The following is a 17,439-nucleotide window of genomic DNA, read 5'->3' as shown; positions in this document are numbered from 1 at the left end:
CTCAATTTCAATTCAGTCGTATATTCAGTATACAGTATAGCATACAAACAATAAATATTGTCTCAAGAAGTTTCACAGTTCCTTAATCTCAAGACCCCAGAGTAAGCACCAGCATGCACCAAGAGAACATGGCAAGGAAAAGCTCCTTTGGCAGAAGCCAGCTCATATGGATGAACCCTTATTTCTGAGGATGACTGAAAGGAGGCGGATGAAATGGATGAAACGGAAAAAACAAGAAAACTTGAATCATAATGGCATAATACAAACATGAAAAACGAGCATGATATGTTCAAGTATAGTATCGACACAGAACAGGTTCAGGCCCAAGGAGCTCAGCTCTTTCAGTTACTAATCAATAATAGTAGCGCATTATTAAAATTCTGAAGAATTTGAAGCAATATAGGGCATTATACTCAACACAGTACCAATGATACTGCACATTTGAGTTCATTTTTGCTGTACTGTTGGTACATTTAATGAAGTTAAGATTTTACTGATTTTGCCAGATGTATAGCTTTGACATTTGAGATTATAGTTTGTGAATGGCAAGCAAGTTCCCTGTTTTTAAAAGCTGATTTTCATGATGCAGTGAAACATACTAATCTAGAATTGGTTGTGTTAAGTAATCATATTAAATAAATAATCAAAAACACCCAAGCCATTCTATTCCATGCCAAAAAAAGTATTGACGGGTTAATTTGAGGCACCAGATAAATAATATACACACAGCAAACTGTCAGACGAGTGAAAACGTTGAAGAAATTTGGCTCAGATGTTTGTGTGTCATGTTACTGTCCAGAATCGACTGTGCTGTCTCCAACCGTACCTTAAGAAGACATCTGCTTAACTACCAGGGAACTGGGACAGGTAGTTTGAAACTGTGCACATTGTTAAAAGCTGTTAAATACAATTGGTGTAAAGGGTGCCGCTAAAGGTCAACTGGTTGAGCAGGCAGGCTTGATTCCAGCTCCCCCCACCCCCCCTTCTTTATCCTCATTACTTCCTGCACCTTTCTGCTTAAAATCATCCAATAACGTCACTAAAGGCCAATAAAAAAATTAAAGAACTTAAAAATAAATGAATCCTTAGCTACTCTGCTTGAGTCCTCTTTTGGGTTTAGTCCTTCCTTTGATTTATCCACATCCATAAGCCCTTTGTCTCTTTTCTTTTGAAAACGTATAAGCAATAAATAATCTCACTAAACCACATCCATCTGGATTTATGCTTCCTCTCTTTTAGCAGAGCTGAGTAAGTTTTAGCAAATTGTTAGGAGACTTTCTCAGATAATATTCGACATTCACACTTCCACCAAGTCCATATCGGTCTGACTTGATTTCATTTACAGAGATGAAACATCTCTACTCCTGACAGTTTAACCAGCAGTGTTGTACCACTAGGTGTCAGTCTCAGATCATCTATTAGCTGTCAGGAGCGAGCCATTCACTGGAGGAAAGGTGGTGATGATGGGATTTCTTTGTGTTAATAGTCTTTTTGTTATTATTATTACGATTTGTAATAAATCACTGTACAACTTAATTTAACCCTTTGGATGTGTAATAGAAACCTTTCGCAATTGAACAAAAGTCAAACAAAACAGGGTCTATGTGAATGTGAGCTCCTTGCTCTTTGTCTCCTCAGGCATGATGTGTATCAGTGTGTTTACCCCAATATTTGTGCTTAGAACCATAAATTAAAGAGTCCTTTATAGCTTTACCTGACCCTTATCTTAATACGGAGTGTTACTCTGTGTAAAAACTTGGATAATGTCTTATGTGGCACTGTAGGAGCTTTGTTAACTCTAACATAATAGATATAGCCTTTTGTGGCTTGACTCACTCAGTGGACAAAAAGAATATCTGAGATCAATTTTGATTTTGATTTCATTTTCTTTTTTGTTATTACATATGCATAAATTACACTTGCCGCATCTGCAGAAGCACAAGGGTCTTTGTGATGTAAAGTGTTTCATGTTTCTGTGTCCACATCAATTGCATACACATACAGCTTGGAATTAATGACCATGTGGACTAAAAATATGGACAGTACACACAAGGTACATATGTGAAGCTGTCTGCCTACGCAGGCCCTCATGTGCGTGTGGAGTTTTGGAGTTTATCTGAGATCAAAACCTGACACGTTGCCGCGAAGAATTAAGTGTGATATCGAAGGGTCACATGGTACTGAGGACCTTTATCATGTGGCTTCAGTTGATATATGTCCCGCCATCAGAAGCAGTAAGCTATGTATGTCTGAGTGTGTGGAAGCATCTGCACTGAATCCACTCTCACTGATGCTGGTCACTGTTCCCTAACACTCCTTAATCCATGGACACATGCTCGCACATACAGAACTGACAGACGAACACTGACAAACTGGCTGACCGACTAACACGCAGACACTCACCAGCGTAGACATCAACTACGAGCTCGTACGCAAATACACAAAGACATACTTTTTAGAGCCAGAGAATATGACACGCACATCAAGCTGACGGGCTAAGTCATCAGATCACACACACAAACACTGACCAACATGCACATGCACACACACTCACACACACACCTCCCCAAAAACCCTGCTACCAGCCTCGTTGTGAGCATTCGGCGAGGCAGAATGTGTTTTGTTGCTAAGGAACAGTTTGCCTTGCGTCTCAGCAGGGGGTCTCCTTCTGAATATCATTATGTCCCCCTCAATTGGGGAGGACGACACATTTTTCTTCTCTGCCAATATTTATCTTCGGCTCCACTGGCTCTCCAGAGGCCCACAAAAACGTTTTCATTGATTAACGGCGGTGGAAAGCAGACTCTGCCGCCAGACACCTCACCTTTTTAATGTAAATTTATCAAAATGACTGCATGAAGCTGCGGCAGGTGTCAAGGTTCGGAACGGCAGTTTTGCTTTTCTTACTAGAAGCCTGATGAGGGGAAACGGGTGGTTATTAGGATACACTGGACTGTATGGCTATTGAGAACCTTCACCTGAAAATACACTGCTGCTACAAAACGCACATGTATATGTACATATTGGAAATTCATTGTTAATGCAGAGTCAGTATATGTGGTAAAATGATGACACTTTTTTGTGTCACAGTCTTCGTAACTGAACAGAAGTGGATCACTTGTGATCAATTGTAGATCTTAACAAATAAAAAGTGGTGCATGTTGGGTAGATTGTGATGCTGTCTCACTTATTCTGTTCAAAACGAAATCTAAAACCTGAATGGTTACTTAATGAAAAAGTGAACTTCAAAGCGAAAATTGATTATCGGTAAGAAAATCCACCGCTTCTTTCAGCTGTTCATCACCCTCATGCTTCCAGTCGTCTCATTTCCTCCCGCTGCATTACTCCGTGTCAAGAGAGAGGTCCTTACCATTAAACAAAGTCAAGACAAGTCTCAGTGGGTGTTCTGACGTTTGCTCGTGGCTCCACATTCAGCAGCATTTCGACAGCCATTGTGAACGAGACAAATTTGGATTTGCCTGGGAATATACATGGAGCCTTAACTCTCCTGCTTCCCACTTCCACTTCTGTCATCCCAAAAGTTGGCACAGTCGCAAGAGCCCTGCAGAAGCAGTCCCCTCCTCCTCCTCCGCCTCCTCCTCACTCCTTATTTCCTCAGTAATGAATGGGCATGTGTCATTCCAACAAGCAGTCCAACTCAAGAGAGGAAGAGGAACAGTCTGCCTCCTCTTCTCCACTAATGAGTTGCAGCAGCCTCTTGGCTTTCATCACAAGAGAAAGTGTGGAGCAACCACAGCTCAGGCCACAGCACATTCATCTATGTCTGTACAACATTATGCATGTACACTTGCAAGTGTATATTTGTATGATTTGGACCCTAGATGATACTTTGACCTTTACTCAAGCACCACATTTAGGCTATTGGAGGCCTCCATGATTTCAGGTTGACCTTTCCCCTTTTTCCATTACCAGTAATATTTTAACTCATCCATTGTTTCGGTTTATCATCCTTGGCTGGACATATTGTAAAGAGCATTTCCCTCATGTCATCCTGAGGCCAAAATGTCAGTATTAAGCATATGATACTATGTAAGTGTAGGAAGCAGACTGCTGTGATATCATCTAAATAATTTTGACGGTTTTTAGGAACTGTTGATGGGGCTTTGCGGTTCCTGTGTTTAGGCTTACAAAAAAAAACACCCTAAACCACTGATATATGTAAAACAGATACTGTTTCACTGCACTTTTGTCAATTTGAAAAATGTAATATTTAGTTTCAGAATTAAAAATAAATGGTTTGTAGTTCTAAAAGTTTGCAACTAGTGATGGTAAATTTGTGAACCTGACTAAGTACCAAGCTTTGAGTTTGGAGGGCTGATGTAATAAATCAAAGTTCCTCAGTGTTGCCCAAAGACAAATATGTGTGTGTGTAGTGAGAAGGGAACCTTAGCAGAAGCAGAGAGCACCCAGAGGACGCTGCGAGGGGCGGATTGGCCCCTGCCGGGCCTGGGCCTCAGGACGGATGGATGGAGGGATTGTGTTGACAAGGGGGAAAGACGAAGAGGAGGAGGAGGAGGAGAGGCAGCCACACATTCAGCGGGGTGGCTGAGAGCATTGGCCAGAAACTCATCAAACCAGTGGAAACACCTCCAACATCCCAGCAACAGCAGGATGCACGCACATAACTCTGTGTGTGTGAGGTGGATTTGGGAAGCCAGCGGTGTGTGTGCGTGCTTGTGTGTGAGCTTGGAAAAGTCAGGGATGTTTCTGGGTGATGGATGGGAGCATTGAGGGAGGCTTCGTTCAACCATTGTTCATTAGTAAAGCACACAACTGTCCTGCCTAATTGCTCAGCCATAATGTCAGGCAGCGATGAGTGATTACAAGCAGCGCTGACCTATTCTTTACATCAGTGCTCAGGAAAACTTCACCTTCTCATCCCCCAGAGGGACAAAGGAGGAGACAACACACTGCGCGCATATCTGAACAGCAGTCTATATTTTTATGCACACTTATCAACACACATTTTATTCTTCAAAGTGTGAAAATATCTCCAATTTTAACCTTTTGTCACTATCTGACTCTGCCCCACATGCTGTTCAGACAGAGCATTATAACAGCTTAAGTACAGTGTCACGGAAGCTCTTGGGAGCCCTTTTGTAATTTAAGGGAATGAGGACTGTTGAGCAAATAGGAATATATATATATATATATTCAAACAAACTTGTAATTTGTAGACCTTGCTGGTTGCTGTTTGTTTCTTAGTGTCCCTTGATTTTCCATCCCACACTTGTCCAGTCCAACATGGAATAGAATCAGATGGATATAGACCCTAACCTAATTCACTGGGAATGATGTCTTAAGGCCAAGGGTTTCTCCTGAATAATGACAACGGGGGCCTTGTCTCCAGTGCGTGGACAATACTCCAATATGGCAGACAACACTAATCTGTTGTAATTTTGTTCATACTGCAACACAGTCTTGTGTTTATGAAGGTGAACTAGAAGAGAGTAAACCGCATGCGTTTTTCCACATTAACATACATCGATCAGGCATAACATTATGACCACCTTCCCAATATTATCTAGTTCTCCCTTGTGCCTCCAGAACAGTTGTAACTCATCAGAGAATGGACATGGGCCTTCTGAGGGTGTCCTGTGGTGTCTGGTAACAGAATGTTGTTAGTGGTGGCCTTTGGGTCCTATGGATTGAGGGGAGGGGCCTCTGTGGATCATCCCACAGATACTTGATCAGTTTGGGATCAGTGAAGTTGTAGGCCAGGTCCACACCTTGTGCTGTTCTTCATATTTTTTTGAGTTGTTCCTAAACCGTTTTTATGTGTGTGTCTGTGTCAGGTAGTGGGGGTGCCTGGTCTGGTCTAGGTTTGTGGTACACGTCTGAGTAACATCCACATGAATGCCAGGTTCAAAGGTTTCCCAGCAGAACATTGAACTGTCACAAGATGGTCAATGTTATTTACTTCTCCTGTCAGTGGTTTTAATGTTGTGGCTGATCAGTGCATAAGATACATGCTCGTACCGTGCGCTCTTCTTTTCAACTTTTCTGAACAACATGAAGTTAATCACCTTTCTGTAAAGAAGTAACTTCGAACCAATTTCTTGCCAATATGTCGGCTGAGTCTCATGTGAGTTGAACAGAATGTTTGACTTTTATTTATATTCACACAGTGATTACACTTTTATTTAACATTTCCCCACATCTTATTGAACACACAATAGAAATACACACTCTTAGAAAACGTGAACTATTTTTATCCACTGTTTTCACTCAGGTTCTTACAGTGACTCTTTCTGAAGTTCTGTCAGTTATGTTACTTTTTTACATACAAATGTACTATAGTAGTCCTTAATCCTTTATTATAATAAATTAGATATATGATAGGATATAAACAAAGTTAGAAGTTAGTTATCACAGTAAGTGTCATTTATATTAGCATATCTGTATGATGAGGCACAAGAGCAATTTGCTTTATTCAGCATAGTTTGTGTGCATCATGATTTTCATGCCTTGCCCTCATTCCTCCCTAACTATGATAAAGTAGGCCTGGTCCTGTCATGGACCCTGCCCTACTCCCACTGCCCAGGCATCTGCTTCATCTGCCTCTGCCATCAGGACTGGATCAGGTTCAGATTGCCCAGGTTTCAGGGAGGGCTGGGCTGGCGAGGGGGGGCAGGGAGGTCTAGTGAGTGGGCTCCGGTTTGGGCTTGAAACTAGTCATGGGGCCACTTTGGCTGGGGGAGAGGGAGGTTGGGAGGGCGCCATGCCCACATGGGTTATGATAGAGGTCGAGGAAGAGGAGGTGGATGAAGACGTGGAGCTGAAACGTTAGGCGAAAATGGGGGTGTGGGGGGGGTGAGTCACGTTGGCGACCGCATGCTGTTGTCAGTCTGCTTCCATGCACACACAGTAAAATCACACACACCTCCCACTCGGTCTAGGGGGGCAGTGGAGTGTCATCTGGGAGGGTGTGTGGATGTATGTATAGGTGCACAGGGTGTGAATCTCAGATCCCAAGGAGAGAAGCAGAGATCTCCCCTGCTAAATCCCCTCGTCTGATCTAATCTGTCAATCTGGATCTTATGACGTGGTGGTGGATGGGAGGCGGTGCTGGCTGCACTCATACTGTCAGATTCAGGAGAGCAGATCACAGCACACAGGCCCACTAAATCTGTCCACAGCATAGTTTTATGCCCTGTAGCCTTGAGACCAAGAATACATCTAGTAGGCCGCTGACTGTGTACATGTAATGGGATTCATTCATTATATGCTTGTACATATAGATAACACACACTGTAACATAAGCGATGGCCTAAGACAGTACCAAAACTTCCAATAGAGAACCACTGTTGGTGAAAAGTTACAGTGCACACTATATAATCACACAGAAACTGGCCATACACCCCTCTATTTCAAAAAGGGAATATATTAAACATATTTTTTTTATTAATCAGTTAACTTCAAAGAGCACTGGCAAGAATTGAGTTATCTCAGATGTATTGGGATCAGAGCATTGATCCCTCTCTACAGAGACTGCCAAATTTGAACTCTGGTTCAAAGGTCACACTTTAAAATAGTCCATAGAGCATCCTGTGTGTTCGCCCGTAGCTTGCAGACACCATGGTCTGTGCTTCTGCTTCCATACAAGTTTCTAAAACCACGCAGACATGACAGACACCTCCACACTTCTGTTTACCGCAGCTCTGTGCACCGCGCTCAGGTCTCACATTGTATTGCCGCTGAACGTCTGCCTGTGCTTCTCAGCTGATTAATGCAGATGGATCCTGGCTGAATTCATGGCTGCTACCTCTATCAGAGTAATGACGCTACATCCCTACACACACATACACACACCGAGGAGTGTCCCGCAATGCATCACTGTGAACATTAAGTGATGATGGAACGCAAGCAAACAGGGATTTGCGGCACACACAGTGCTCTAGTGTGAGTGTTGTAAGAATGAGGTGGGGTAGGCGGATGGTGGTGGAGTTCAGTAGGGTGGGGTAGGGGTTTAGTTCTCTTCATTTCTAGGTGATTCACGTTTGAAGTGGGCTTGCAAAATTGCTTTATGGAAAGTGGCGAGCAGCTCGGCGGGAACATTAGGCTGGAAGCAGCAGGGAGGCCAGCGTTTCATTAGGGAGCTCTACTCCGCCTTTATTACCCGGATTTGGAGTTTTATGGTTATCATTATTTGCGATGGAATTATTATTCGCATATATCTGCTAGTCAGCTGTTTAGATAGGGGACACTGGGACGCAGTGTATGTGTGATTGAATCCATGCATGGTTCCGGGGGTGATCTGTACAAGGTTAGTCCGTTTCCCTTCTGTGTATGTGTCTGTGTGAGCTCAGGCTGTAGACACGCTGCCAGTTCGTCGGTCGTCCTTGGTCGTTGAGGCCTCAGAAGTCTCCGTAGCAAGGCTGAGGCGGCTGGCATTGGCGAGGCAGCGCTGAATGATCTCCGACTGAAGTCTTATCTCGGTCTCCTTCAGAAACTCATCCTGTTGACCACACACAAGAACACAACCATTAAAGTCCTCAACAGGCTTCAACATTAATACAATGCTGAAAAAACTGAGGATAATTTGTTTTCATGGTGAATTATGAAAAACCTTGATCCTTCTGACTTCATTTGTAGCAAATTAAAGGAGTGTTGCTCCCAACAGTAATTTGTCAGGGCAGCTATCAGCAGTTTGATACTGCGTAAGTTGATCTAAGCACTTATTTGTGAAGAAACATCGTTTGAATCTGCAAACCTCACTGTTTTTGCTGACACTAGGGAAACATTTTGGACAACTAAGTACCACACCCAGTTCCGCTGGCTGGGCACTAAATTTAAAACTGTTCACACGAGCTGTTAAGATATTTTGATCTGGATCTCAGACTAAAGGAGGGGAAAATGAGAAGTGACTGGAAACTAGAAAAAGAAAGCATTCTAAAGGTGGAGGATATAAGGACAGAGCAGTAGTGCTGGCTGCTGGTCGCCAGAATCACTAATGCACTTTCCCGCCTCATAAATTATCACTGTGGCGACGGGTGTGATGCTGTCAGGAAAGCCCAGCATCCCAAAAACCAACAGCAGCAGCAGGTCGGGATGGCAGCTTGTAAACCTCTTCACTCCATCCTCAGTCTTCGCTTTGAAACAGATTATAACGCCAAGACCGACCAGCGTTTACGGTGGTCACAATCCTGCTTTAGCAAAGAGAAAAAAAGCCTGGGTGGACAATAAGGTTGATAAACAGGTGGTGCCTATCAGTCCAACAAACACACTGAAAGTTTTCCTAATACATTTTTTCTATATAAATCATGGATCCAATGACTGAAGCGATTGGATCACAAGAAATCACAACTAAAATATTTATTTTTCACATGTGGAGAAAAACGTTCAGAAAGCATGAATCACTTCACAGAAAAAAGGGAACATGAACACAACCATGACATTTGACTAGGCAGATAAAGAAAGTGGAACATATAGAAAGGGACAGAGAAGAAAAGAGTGATTGCTGATCCACCAGGCTGACATGAACACTCCTCCAAATGAATGTGCACTGCAGGACGTGATGTGTGTAATAAAAATAATAATAATAAAAAACTAATCGAAACTTTCTGTTCACTTGATAGGAATTGATAGCTATGGTAGATCTTTTCCATTACTCACTTTTCCTTTCTTTCTTTTTTTGTGCATGAAACCTGCAAAAATAATCTCTCCATCACTGGTTTGTAAAGTGAATGTTTTGCGCTTTTGGTTTGGGTGACAGGAAAAGATAAAACTCTCTCACATTGCCCCCCTGCTTTATTGTCAGAATGCACAGAACAATTAGCTGATAAACTAGCAGAAAGTATTCCTTCTAAACAGACCTGAAGCCATGTGATAAATGAAGCCATGGTGGTTCATTTTAAACCACCTTTCAAATACAAATGAACCTTTTCTGTAACTAAAACTCAAACTCTCAACTTTCCGATCTGCAGCCTGACTCGTGCGCTTCTCTTTTCTCCTCACTCCTTCCTTTCGCTTCACCTCCTCCTCTCCCCCTACCCCCCTCAGCGGCGGCGGTCTGCAGCAGAGCAGTTAATAAAGAGATTGATTATCGGCCTGTCAGGAAGTGACAGTTGGACAGGGCTGCTCTGCGTGAATGACAGAGGGCACGCTCACCACGCAGCAGCCTGCCTGCCTGACACACACACACCCAGATGCCTTTGCCAACACAGAGGGTAGGTGAGGTGGTTGGGGAGCAGGGGGATGTGGGGGGCTGGATGGGTGAGAGGCAGGCATGTTGAGAACAGAAATGCAACCTTCTGCTGGTGGAGGTTTGTTTGCGCGTGTGTGTGTGTGCATGCTGGCCCTGGGGGGGTCAGAGTTCGCAGCCACTGCCTTCTGGTGAGATAGAAGGAGAGGTGCCAATGACGCCATGCCCTGGAGCCAAAGGGGTCGGAGGAGGCTCAGGAACACACTTTCAACCTTGCGCACAGCCATGCTGCTGTTCATCTGTGAGCATACTGTACACAACACGAGAGGCAGCGCAACAGAGCCAGCACACAGCTGCTTCAAACACTCTCATCATACCGTGCACACACAGGTACACACCAGTAGGTGACCACAGCACCTCAAACAAGCTCAGCCGCCTGGAATATTGGATGCATTGGATGTTGGGGCATCTCTGAACTGTCTGCTGCTGCTGGTTTTGTCACTTCAAAAGAAGAGCATGTAAAACAATTAGATGTGTTTCTGAGTGTTACAACAATCCAAAAGATTCTTTTTATCCACGTGTGTGTTTGTGTGTGTGTGGGTGTGTGTGTGCTCTTGTACAGCTATCTTTCTGAGGAGCAGTTTAAGTTTTACACCATCTGAGTGAGGAAATGTGTGCAAAGTGAGGACATTTTGGCTGGTCTTCACTTCTTTATAAGGTTATAGGCACTTAGTTGAGTAAGGGGCACGGGAATACATTATGTCAATGAATGTCCTCATAAAGATAGCCATACGAATGTGTGTGATGTGTTTGTATGTGGGCAGATTTCGCTGTCCTACTTACATCACTACTGTGCAAGATGCAGTCATAAGATTTTGCAGGTGTGTAGTCGTAATGAAAACAAAAGGTTTGAAGGTGTGGTCTAAACCCTTTGTCATATCAGCCGTATGTTTCCCAAAAAGCGAATTTGAAGTTTTGATGTGTGGTGACTCTGACCGTTGCCATCTTGGCAGGGCCTGACTCCTCTGGAAGCTTGGTTTATACTCGCCGTAGGAAGCTATGCCAGGGAAAGCATTTATACGAATCGGCTGGTGTGTTGAATTTGTTCTATAATTCATAGACTGTTTAAGGACTGACAAAGGAACAGCTCCTCAAAAGTCAAACCAAAGCAAGTAGAGCTCCCCCTGGTGGCTTGCTGCAGTATAGGTCATAAGCTCCACCCCCTCCATGGTGGTGGACGGGAATTGGGTCAGACTAAAACACTAAAATACATGTCAAATATTGTTTTTTCAAGGATGGTTTTATTATTTTAGGTAGTTAATATATGTGACGTGACTTTTTTTGTTGACGCCGCCATATTGTCAGGAAAACTGAGAAAAAAACATGAATGGAGCCAGCGCTGATTTCATGCCGTCAGAGTTTACTGTGCACTTTAAACAGATAGAAATTGACCAGCACTTATCATGCCCCAGGGGTGCTTTTGTCGAGCACTGAAACAGCCGGCACAGACAATGTTCCTGCCCTGCAGTGTCCGGATATATATATGTATAACTACCTCATTAACTTTCCTTGGTCCTACTCTGGAGAGTCACTGAAAGCTTTCCTGCCAATATGGCGTGTTGTGATTGTCGGTGCAGGGTGACGTCAGCTACCGGAGCTCTATAATCAAGCATTTCTTTGTAACTGGTGGAGGCAGAGCAGACCGCAGTATTAATTAAACGAAAACGCGAGTGAGTCTGGAGGAAGTATAGGCGGGCCATCGATACCGCGACTCCGCAGGGCTCCAGTCTTGGACCGTACAGTGCAGACTCTTGCTCCAAACTCACAACATGGCACCACCTACCCCGGGAAAACAGCATCATTCTGGCCAATGCGTGGAAGTAGGGACATATTATCCAAAAGTATAAACAGTCTATGCTTAAATTATGCACAACTTTATACACTTCAAATTGTGCATTATATAAAATTTAGACCTCCATAAAAGGGAAATTGGCTACACTAAACTAAAACAGAAATCCAAACCATTGTTTGTACATTTCTGTAAACATTCTGTAAACGTGTATTTCTGTTGTAAAGTTGGGCATCGTAACGTTCCGATCTATGGGGATTGATTTGCTTTCATAGCTAAACCCGTGGCCATTCAAGGAACTGCAGTTTGGTATGTTTTTGGAAACGAGAACCAGGAGGACAGATCTGTTGAAAGTTCCATTTTAGTGTCAGCAGTTTATAAAATGTTTTGAGCCAGCCGCTCAGCAGAACGTTTTGCTTGTAGTAGTGAAACAGGATTTGATATTTCCTTTTCTGATATCAAGGTTGTATTTTTGACTTGAGTTATAAAGTTTTTTTTTTTTTAATGTATAGTACTGTGTAGAAGTTTTAGGCACACTTATCAGAACATCAGCAGATTGGAGTTTGATCAGTCTTCAAGGTCATTCTGCAGCAGGACAAGCCCAAATATCTGAGCAAACAAAACAGTCAAAATGAACAGAATATGTCACTTATAATTCATTCATTCATTCATTCATTCATTCGTTTTCTGTAACTGCTTGTCCTCTGGAGGGTCGTGGGGGGCTGGAGCCAATCCCAGCTGTCATTGGGCGAGAGACAAGGTACACCCTGGACAGGTCACCAGTCTATTGCAGGGCTAACACAGAGAGACAGACAACCATTCACACTCACATTCACACCTACGGTCAATTTAGAATCACCAACTAACCTAATGAGCATGTCTTTGGACAATGGGAGGAAGCTGGAGTACCCGGAGAGAACCCACACAGACACAGGGAGAACATACAACAGAAAGGCCCCAGATGAAATCGAACACAGAACCTTCTTGCTGTGAGCAAAAAAGGAAGAACGAACAGTGCCAATTTGGTATTTTGTGCTTATACGGGGATAATAGTATAATAGTAGTATAATAATATTTGACAATTTGCTACAATATGAAAAGAGCCAATACAGTATTAGTATAATATATTAATACAAGTAGGTAATGGATGATTTGTGTGGTATGCACACACACACATGCACAAAAGAAAGAGACAAACAAAAGAATATATCCTTAAAGATTAAATAATGGGTCAGGGAATAAGGACCATCGTTGGCCCGCCCCAGAGTGGTGCGACAGGGTTTTGTCAGGGAGTCATTGTCTTTTTTTCTTTTGAACATTTTGTTTATCGACCCCCGGACCCGGCTGGGAGAGGGCTGATCCATCACCGGATCACTTCCAAAACAGCCCCCAGACCCTGATAAGGGAGCCTGTTTTTTAGGTAGTGGTCAGTCTATACGTATGTGCCTTGGCCTCATTCCCCTTCAATACTTTCCACTCTTTTAGAGGGGCCCCCAGGGTGACCTGGATCCAGGAGCACTGTTACGGAAATGCTAGAAATAATTATCATTGTTTGATCGCTTCCATCTCACAGAGACTACAGTGCTTCTCATCAGCAAGTGTTACAAAGATCTGCTTACATTTCATGGAACTGAGCCATTGTGCTTTTCACGCCCCCCCTCCAAAAAAAGAAAGATACATACATTTATGCATTTTGCACATACATTCTGTGGGGAAGTGTATTATGACTGTATCTGAAACTCCCTCCAAGCAACTTGGCCAATAAATCATCATCAAGTTGGTATCTTCTTTTATATTTATTCATCCTGTAAGATACCCTAAACTTTTGTTCTCATTGTTCACTCACTAATTTATTCACAGAGGTGGAATAGGTTAACTCTTAAACATGGACCCTGAGCCTTAAAGTCTAATGTTATGGGCATATAGGTCAGTTCACATATAGTGTATGAACTGAGTCTCACAACAGGGGTAGTGTGTGGAGCTGATCCAATGTTCAAAAGGAATGTATGTCAGAAAGGAGTGAAAATGCTTGTTAGCTTCTTCTGCTCCTTATGCTGGAGACAACCAGCCTGTCCTCCTGGACAGATGATTGTGGACACGTAGTAGTGAAAGCATCTTTTTCCCGTTTCCCCATTCAAGCACTGTGTTAAATGTCACTGTGTCCCCAGCTGGTCTGCAGTCACAAGGGATTATTTTGGCAGGACTCGAGCACAAAACAACCACACAGTCAACATATAGCGAGTGGCTGTTGTAGCGGTGTGGAGCATATGTCATGTAATGAGACTGACAAGGTGAACACAAAAGAACAAGCTGCCCACCCCGAGGCGAAAGGAGCCCCAGGGTGCTTTAGCTGAGGGAAACATATCTGACCTGGGCAAATTGTACACCCCTTTGCGTCCCCACTTGCCTTGCAGTGGCAGTTAAAGTGTGTTTGGGTGCTGATGAGCATTTATTTTCTATATTGTCCATACCTTCCCAGGTGTGGGTAAATGGCCACCACTCCTTCACTGCTGTGCTTTTGCTACCATGTTCTCATGGTTGCTGCTTTATCCCAAGATTCTAGCATATATTATTCACTTACTGATGTTTAATCTTTATTTATTTTTTTTCTTAACTCCTGCAAGCCAGGCTTCTCAGGTGGCCGCAAAATCTATTTTTATTTTAAGTCTGATGTCAGGTGTTATTATTGATAAAATGAAAAAGTCTTGGGATATTTGCACACTTTTTTTTTTTTTTTTTTACAACTGACTTCCAAATTGTGATTGTGTGTGCCCACCATGGAGCTCCACTGGTACAAAAAAATATTTAAAAACACATCAGTGAGCCACTGTTCCTCCTTTACCACAAACATTTGCACTATTATTTATTTTGACACTATTCTGCGGTCACAAATACTAGAGCATGTGTTGTTCCACTGTTAAAAATATTCCCCAACCAAAGCACTAGTTCCGTTAGAGCAATGTGTGATAAAAACTACAATAAGCAGCTGTTTTTAGGAAATTACCGAGACTGTTTAAAACAACAATGACCTGAACTTAGTAGGAGTCAATGGGCTTGGAGCTGAGAGACACATGCAGTGATTTCCAGCCCTTTTTTGACTTGTGGCCTTTAAATGATGCAGTACTATTGGCTTATGCATGAACACTAAATCACTTGTTTCCAGTATTATTTTTATTATTAACATTTTGTTAATATTATACTGGACTGGACTGAACTGTCACTTTCGAGTGAGATAAAACGGCCACTATTGCAAGATTTAACAAGCATTTCCACGACAGCTTGGTTAATTGTGTTAATCTTGTAAATGGTAAATGGTCTAGTATTTATATGGTGCTTTTCTACATATGTAACAACTGTAATTTATGTGATTTATGTGATTTAGTCAGGAAGAAATTCAAATCTTTAAAACTTGCATAAAAGTGTGCCATATCGACAGGACGACGTTAAGGTTTCACTTCGAATGTCCCCAAGTACAACAGGAGCGTTGGAACCTGCCAGACAATGTGGATAGTCATTGAGTCAGAACTTTGAAAATATGTGAAAGGTGGAACCTCATGCAGAGAGGTATCTTCTGCATGCAACATCTGATGTACTCTTTGAAACGGTAAAAAGCTCCACTGAAGAACACATATAACTCAAAATACAATGTTACTCATAAAGTTGTAATAAATTTGTTTTCAGACCTTTTTTTTAAATTCCTATTTATACACATCAGTTATGTTTGGACGAAACTGATCAACAAAGTTTTGAGAAGATGTACACTTTATCTATCAAGAATAAATCATAGAGGTAAAAAATATCGTATACCAACTTGATGGACTACAGTGTATTTTGAGTTATATGTGTTCTTCAGAGGAGCCTTTTACTGTTTCAAAGAGTTCATCAGATGTTGCATGCAGAAGTTACCTCTCTGCATGATGTTCCACTTTCTCCTATGTTCCCTTCATTTTTTGACACACTATTAGTTATATTTTATGTCTCTTATGATCTCTCCTTAAATATTTTGATGTGTGAATTATTGTTGTATTAAGTTAATTTCTTTTTTCACTACATGGACAAGAAGTTCCAGACTTGCAGCAAAGCAAAACTAATTCACTGATCCACAAATACACTCACACACATTCTCCTTCCCGGGGTCCACACAACATTTTGACACTTGATTGGAGAGTGGAACAATCAATACCTTTGGATTGACTAAGCGTACAGTTGAGCCTGGAATCAAAATGTTGTTTTTTTTTTTTTGTTTTTTTTCTTTTAACGACAGAGATGAGGAGAGTATTTCACACCCAGAAAGGAGGAATAAGAGTGGGGGGAGGAGGGAGAAGGAGACGGAGGCGTACGAGACGCAGATGGACAAGTGCTTTTACGGCTGAGTCTTCCTCTGGCTCGGTGCCATGGCCACAGACTCTCTTTGTTTGCCAGGCTACTAAACTAATAGAGATAAAGGCAGGTTCCTGCTGGCCCTGAATTAGAAAGTCATTAAGGAATATAAACACACATGGGAACTCACACACACACACACACACACACGTCTTACATTTGACTGCATTACTGTTTTAAAGCCTGCTTTAAAGGAATGGTGCCCAACCTGGGGATCAGGATCCCACAGTGGGTCACAAGAAAAAAAATAATTATATAAATTTATGTTAATTTCTTTTCTCCGGATTCAATTTATCTGGTGAAATATTGCATAGCTTCACCTCTCACCTCTCACCTTCACCAGATGAACAACTGGAACTTTCTTCGCAAACTGCAAAAGGGTTCTGTGAGGAAAGTTCCACTTTAGCCTTTGGTCTTAAGCAAGCACAGCTGGGACCACTGTTTTTAAGAATAAAGTTGTATTTTTCTAATTCCAATGAATCCCACCACAAGACCAATACAGTATGTGTTTTTATTAAAAAGAAAATGTAATGACAAATGTTATTCAAACAGGAAGCAGTAAATTATTAATGTCTTAATCCACATTTGGTGCTGGAGTGAGCATTTGGGATGCGCACGTGAAAAAGAGTCAGATCAGTTTGTGGTTTTTTTTAGACAAGAATGGAGCTCTGTGACACAGAGGAGTGAGATCTATTAGTGGTAAACACACACACAATATTCTTGCTGCAATGCTGCAGTCAGTTTTGAAGTTAAAGCAGGTTTGGGCTGACCTGATTGCTGATTGGCATGCAGACCTGCTACGGCTGGATATTTGGTGCATGCTGCTCTCTTTACTCACAGCAACTAAATAAATGTCAATAGATAATCTTTCTGTTGCTGATTTATTTTTATTTTTTTCTGGTTTACATAATGAGCTGGAGTCACTCTATCAAGTTGATTTCCATCTGCTGTCTTCAAATAAAAGAGTAACACAACATAAATAAATATACACGATTGAGCAGAAAACCTGCACTTATAAACAGCTGGAATGGGGATCTTCTCAGAT

General features: G+C 42.2%; 1 protein-coding gene across 1 annotated transcript in view; it reads right to left on the bottom strand.

The window, feature by feature from the left end:
- Positions 1–8,325: 8,325 nt before the first annotated feature.
- Positions 8,326–17,439, bottom strand: part of LOC311505284 (uncharacterized protein) — a 67,402-nt gene continuing 58,288 nt past the window's right edge. The window contains exon 11 of the mRNA XM_084568765.1: positions 8,326–8,479. Within this exon, the coding sequence (XP_084424891.1) occupies positions 8,327–8,479 (153 nt within the window). The 3' untranslated portion in view covers position 8,326. The remainder of the gene's footprint in view (positions 8,480–17,439) is intronic.

This window comes from Chelon labrosus (genome assembly GCF_963514085.1).
Source record: "Chelon labrosus genome assembly, chromosome: 20".
In the NCBI taxonomy this organism is placed as follows: Eukaryota; Metazoa; Chordata; class Actinopteri; order Mugiliformes; family Mugilidae; genus Chelon; species Chelon labrosus.
Note: the sequence above shows the minus strand (reverse complement) of the source record. Positions and strands in the feature narration are given on the sequence as shown.